Source organism: Diabrotica virgifera, chromosome 7, assembly GCF_917563875.1.
Source record: "Diabrotica virgifera virgifera chromosome 7, PGI_DIABVI_V3a".
Taxonomy (NCBI): domain Eukaryota; kingdom Metazoa; phylum Arthropoda; class Insecta; order Coleoptera; family Chrysomelidae; genus Diabrotica; species Diabrotica virgifera.
In genome coordinates, this window is record NC_065449.1 from 232,481,493 (window position 1) to 232,488,245 (window position 6,753).

Below are 6,753 nucleotides of genomic sequence, written 5' to 3' on the forward strand. Positions count from 1 at the left end.
GAAATCAATGAGAAAAGACATAGCAAAATATATTAATGAATGTGAAATATGCCAGAGAACAAAGTATAATAGAAATCCAAATAAAGAACCACTAGTTCTAACTAATACTCCTTCAAAGCCGTTTGAAATAATACACATAGATACATATAAAGCTGGAAATGATAGATTTTTGACAATCATAGATAAATTTTCAAAATATGGCCAAGCCTTACCATATTTTGGCACAGCGATATCAGCGTGTCAACAATTAGTACATTTCTTTTCATTTTTCGGTATTCCAAACCAAATAGTCGCCGACTGTGGCGGAGAATTCAAAAATGATGTTGTAGACGAATTATTAAAAACCCATAAAATAAAAATTCATTTTACTACCCCGTATCATCATGAATCTAATTCCCCAGTGGAAAGATTCCATTCTACGTTAACAGAACATTTAAGATTATTAAAAGAACAAGATAAAGATGCAGATAATATTTCTATTATGCCTTATGCCCTTATTGCCTATAATAGTACAATACATTCATCAACAGGTCATACGCCTTTTGAATTAATATCAGGACATACAGATAGTAACGATCCTATGAGACTAATTCCCACTCAAGCTTATACCCAATATGTAAATGCACACAAAAATAATACAGAAGCCCTTTATACAGCAGTACAGGAACAAAGTCAAAGACAAAAAGAAAGAATAACTGAGAAGAGAAATAAAAATAAAAAATCAAAAGATCCACCTTTAGGATCCAAAGTCTATAGAAAGACAGGAACTCGTAAAGGAAAATTAAGTAGAAAATTTAATGGACCTTATATATTAACTAAGATATTAGAAAACGGAAAAATTGAAATTGAAAATCCAAAGAATAAAAAGAAGATAATAGTACATATAAACGAAACTAAAATAATGCCTACAATTTCAGATACATCATCGGAATCTTCGGAGCGTACAACTTCAGCTTCGCCAGAACCGATCCAGTCAACTTCCATGATTTAACTTCGTACCCAGGACTTTTACCATTTAAGCTAGGTACATCTAAAATTATTTCGACCCACTGGTCTTTTATACAAATTTATAATTTAACAAATGTTATCTCCCAATTTTCCTTATTGAAAAGTCAAGCAAAACAACTATATACTAGTTTTAAAAATCAGACAGATTATCATCCAGAATTTGAAAATTCTTTTATACCCTTGCTTTCGATGCAAAACAGAATAGAAAATCAAATTTATCAAATTAATCCCCCTTTATATTCACAAAGAGAGAACAGAGTAAAAAGAGGAATTCTGAATCCTCTAGGTTCACTTATAAAATGTATCACTGGAAACATGGACCAAGATGATGCAGAGAAAATAGAATTTGAGATTAAACAGTTACAAGAAAATCAGAATAAATTAAAAATTAATTCATTGAAACAATTGTCTTTGCTACAAAAAAGTATAAATTCATTTAATAATGTAATCAGTAATATATCATACAATCAAATAATTTTAAAATCCAAAATTGAAACTATTGAGAAGAAAATAGCTCTACTAGACAACAATGTATTTAACTATATGCAGTCATTCATGATAATCAATCAGATAACTTTATTATACCAAACTATTTATGATATTTTCGAAAAGATAGAAACCGCAATTTCTTTTGCCAAAATAAATACTTTGCATAACTCAATTGTAAATCCTATAGAACTTTTAGAGGAAATAAATAAAGCAAAAATGCAAACAAAGTCAATACTAATGCCTTTTGAGCCAGTTTTAGAAAATGTGCTTAAATATGAAAAGATAATAAATATCAAAAGTTACTCAGTAAATTCAGTAATAACATTTATACTAGAGATCCCATTAGTGGAATCAGAAATATATGATTATTATCAATTATTCCCTGTTCCTACCCATATGAATTTATCCAAGTATTTTATACACCTTCCTTATAAACCATTCCTCGCACTTAACGATATCAGTTATATATACATGGACAATTTGTGCATAAATATAGACTCAGATGAATATATATGCAAAAGACATAATAAGTTTTTAATCAGTGAAAAAGCCCCTTGTGCAGTGCAATTAATAAACTATAAATCTAATCTTTTTACGTGTCAACCTTTTGAAGTAAGAATAAATAAGATAGAGTCCACCAGAGTCCAAGATGGAAAATGGATCATCACAGTGCCTGAAGCAGAATTAGCCATTATTGAGTGTCCAAACTCAAAAGAAAATATACCAGTTCACGGTAGCTATTTATTAGAGTCAATGCCTGAGTGCCAAATAAAAATTAAAAACGAGATTTTCAGAACAGAGAAAAAGAATAGAATAAATTTCGTTAAAATAAATCTTCCTAAAATTAATCCTTCAATTAATATTTTCCAAAATAATACTATCGATTTTTCACCAATGAACCTTAACACAATTAACCTTAAAGAAACTAGAGAAATTCAAGAAAAGTTAAAGGCACAAAAAGAGAATTTAGAAGACATTAATACGACGATATATTATAGACGAACAAGTTTTTGGACAATTTTCATTTATATAATAATTTTTATTTTAATATTGTATTGTTTATTTAAATATTGCAACAAAGTTCGTCTAAGAATAAAAGAAAGAAGAAACGAAGAGGACCCCGAGAGCAGAAAAGCAGAGCATCCCTTATTCGTTGTGTAAGAAGCACATTCCAAGGATATGCTTCTTTCTGAGGGTGGAGGTGTTACAACCCTGTAACTCAATAGATCCAGGAGGTGGAAGGTGACGCATTAGGAACTTATAAATAGAGGTGTTTGTCATTTTATTATTCAGTTTCGAAGTTTGTAGATTTGTTTGTACTAAGAACTTGTAATTTAAAAAATAAAATTGTTTTTTAAAAAAGCGTTTTCCCGTTCGAAAACCATATTTATCTTCTTTATTCACACTTTAAAAATTTGTTTAGTGTGTATGTATTTCTTAAAGACACACAATCATTGAAAAATGATTCATGCTATTTAAAAATATCTTTCTGTTAACGACACTGTTATCGACAAAGTAGATCAAATTCAAACTTGTCATCAAATTACACTTCTGTGTATCGTTAAAAATTAATGGATGGTCGTGGGTTGTATTGGTGTTGTTTAATACATAATAAGCAAAAATCTTATTTAAAACATGCCAATGGTTTTTGCAATCACAATCAATGCAGTGTTTATGCCTGTTATTATAGCATTGGCTGTTAAATAATTTTTATTCGATTGTTTCGTCTGTTGTACAACCCTCGTCCTTTTTAGGGTGTAGTAACGAAATGTTATTCTTCTAATCGTTCCAGTAATGGTAAACGCTACATTATACTTCATGCTGGAAATGATGAGGGTTTTATTCCGGACGCTAGTTTAATTTTTTCGTCCACAAAGAATACAGGTGATTACCATGGAAATATGGATGCAAATATTTTTGAAGAATGGTTTGAAGAAAATTTGTTGAAAAAATTGGAGCGACCATCCATAATAGTGTTGGATAATGCATCCTACCACTCCAGAGTAGAAGAGAGATTTCCTTCAAGCAGCTGGACAAAAGAAGAAATACAGTTGTGGTTGACAGAAAAGAAAATTTATCACAGTGACATATTTTTAAAAGTTGATTTACTTCAAAGGTGTGGAGAGCACAGAGTTCAAAAGAAATTTGTTACTGACCAAATGGCTCTTAAATATGGCCATGAAGTTCTTCGATTTCCGCCCTACCATTTCCACTATAATGCAATTGAGTTAGTTTGGGGTATAGCCAAAAATTTTTATGATAAACATGCGTCCAAAACAACAGATGACGCTAGCGTTCTTAGTTTATGGAAAGAATCGCTAGAGCAAATAAAAGCAGTACAATGGCAAAATTGTATTAGACATACGGAAGACATAATCGTTAAGTCTTTTCAAATCGAGCGAGTTATAGACAAGGTCCGGCCTCTAATTATTCGGATAGACAATTCAGATAGTGACGACTCTGATAGTGAAATATCAGACAGTGAATAGGACAAATCGTTGGCTAAAAAGAAGTGTTTCGGGAATTCAATTCGGTCTTGCAAAGCGGTGTGTTTTAGTTAAACGATAAAGTACCTTCGGTCTAATTACTGGACTGCATACTCTCAATAGCTTCGGTATTAATTACTGGACTACACGTGTTTAAACCTTTTGTACCATACCAGCAACTTGGCAAGTATTTTCCAACTTTACTGCATGCAAAGCAATTCGTATAATTTTCACTCTACGCAAAATAGAGATTTATAGAGATCTTCATGAACATTTGATGTCGGCAAATAATTTCGAGTAATCGAAATATTCCGTCCCACTTCTTTTAGCACGCCCTGTATATACATATTATAATCATTTTATTTGCCTTGATACAGTAAAATCCAATATTATTACTGAACATAAACTACAGGAAATTAAATATTTTTACTTTTCAAGCGATAGGAATTAAATATTAACGCCCCACTGTTTGAGGCCCACTGATCATATCTTAATTACATACCGGCCGTCATAGGGTAAAAGGACTTTAGTTCACAATGTCCCCATCAAATTAGAAACAAAAGAGGCAAAAAGCGCATTAGAGCGGGCCCCTGCGTGGCCCGAGCCCTGGTTATCTCCTCTCATCACATGTCCCATATATATCAGGGCCCGGATTACGTACACTCGATACGCATCGTATCCGCCATGTTTTACTGTAGCGCCTTATGGGAAAACATGGCGGATACGATGCGTATCGAGTGTACGTAATTCGGGCCCAGGTTTTTTCTCTTAATACAAATAGTTAGTTAAATACAAAGTTATTGTTACAATTACTTTTCTTTCAAGAGAATTCAAACGAATAAAAGTGCTTAATTAAAAACCATCTTTTTTTTTTTTTTTTTTTTTTTGGGAGGTGAGAATCTTCAAAAGACCGTCTGGGAAGGTGTCCCAGGTGTGTCGGATTCGATCCGTCACGCTTCACCGTGCCGAACCGCCTACCGACTAAACTCACCTCCTCTTCCTCCAGCCGACAGGTCTGGAACCGCTTTTGGCGAGCATGTCTGACCCGTCGACCTTACTCATAACTCCCCCCGGGCACCCTCTGCGTGCACTCCGTAGATTAAGCGGCCACTCAGCCGCCCCGTCCCGCACACACCCCGCACAAAGACCGGTCGGTGAAGACGACCGTCCCGTGCAGCCCATGTGCGGGTGGGGCGACCGGGGTGCCCCCAATCAAACATGAACTAGCAAAAGGATACCAGTCGACAGTTACGAGCAACTCCAAACATTCGTGCTTTCATCAATTCGCACTCACACTCATACCCATTCATTCTACAGTTAACAGGAAGCAGTCAGTGAAGTTGGGTGTAAAAATCCTCCCCCACTACCTGATACAAAACAAAAAACAGACTAAAACAAGACAAAACAGAAAGTAAACAAAACAATACAAAGGCGGTCAGCATGGGTTAGATGTAAAAGGTCCTCCCCCTGCTGACTACCGCTTACAACACGCAACACATTTGAGTAATAAAATTGATTTAAAATGATAAATATTGTATAAATAAGATTGAAGAAGTAAATAAGAAGATAAAACAAGATAAAATAAATAAATAAGTAAAACTAGTTAAAATAAGACAGACAGCGCAGGTTGGATGTAAAGGATCCTCCCCCCACTGGCTGCCATCTGCGACACAAAAATAAAAACGTTAAAAAAATAAATAAATAGACGGTCATCCCGCTTGCAGTCGCCTCTCTTTCTCCTCTTTGTGCTTCATTGTCTTCGTGACAAAAGCAATGATCAGGTCGAAGTCTCTCTTGCTATTGATAGCTTTATCAATTAGCTCGTGAGGCTCGCCTAGAGGGGATCCCAGTCCCAGCTGCAGCTCGGTACGTCCCGCCTGGTATGCAGGGCACACGAAGACGACATGCTGCGCGTCATCCACTACTCCACACTCAGGGCATAGATCGTCCATGGTTTTCCCTATACGATGAGTAAACTTCCTGAACGATCCATGTCCCGTCAAAAATTGTGTGAAATAGTAGCCGACGCGCCGATGCCGGCACTCGTACCACCTCACCACATCTGGAATCAGGGATCTCGTCCAGGCCGCCTTCTCGACTTCGGCTGCCCATTCCCTCTGCCACATCTCTAGACTTCTTTTCCTTTCTTGTGGACCTGAACCTATTGCCCCGTTGCCCCTCTGGTACATTCGGACTCTTTCTCTGGCCAGGATGTGCACCGGTACAGACCCAGCCACCACCTGTAAGGCAATGGTTGATACGGTTCTATACGCGCTGCACACCCTGATCAGAGGTTTCCTTTGTGTCCTAAGAAGCACGTCTTTATACTTTTTCATTCGAAGGACCTCGTGCCACACTGGGGCTCCGTATAAAACTATGGATAAGATGGATTGTGCCATCACTATTCTCTTCTGGGATCCAGGACCCCCTATATTTGGCATAAATTTATTTAGTATAGAGGTCCTTTCTTCTGCCTTCCGACATGCTTCTTGTACGTGTTGTCCGAATTTAAGCTTGTCGTCGAAAATAATTCCGAGGTACCTCGGAATTAAAAACCATCTAACTTACATCTATTAAAATGCACCATAACGACAAAAATATTATGTACGAAATTTCAGATTTTATCTAGACAACATTATAGTTTTCTGTTTATAAAGTTTAATTTTCCGTTAAAATTTAAATTTTGTTATATCTTTATTTAAACAATTTTGACAAATCCTAGATCATTTTCGCAGTGATATTATTAATATTTCTCCCGCACGCGAGAATC

At 35.6% G+C, this 6,753-nt stretch overlaps 1 protein-coding gene across 1 annotated transcript; it reads left to right on the plus strand.

Annotated features, from left to right (window-relative positions):
* Positions 1-3,398: 3,398 nt before the first annotated feature.
* LOC126888721 (uncharacterized) lies at positions 3,399-3,986 on the plus strand. Its single transcript, XM_050657107.1, has one exon. The coding sequence runs from the start codon at positions 3,399-3,401 to the stop codon at positions 3,984-3,986; it is 588 nt and encodes a 195-aa protein (XP_050513064.1).
* The last annotated feature ends 2,767 nt before the right edge of the window (positions 3,987-6,753 follow it).

Excerpts from the sequence above, each read along its gene's own strand:
- LOC126888721 (XM_050657107.1), top strand. The coding sequence starts at position 3,399 with ATGGATGCAAATATTTTTGAAGAATGGTTTGAAGAAAATTTGTTGAAA.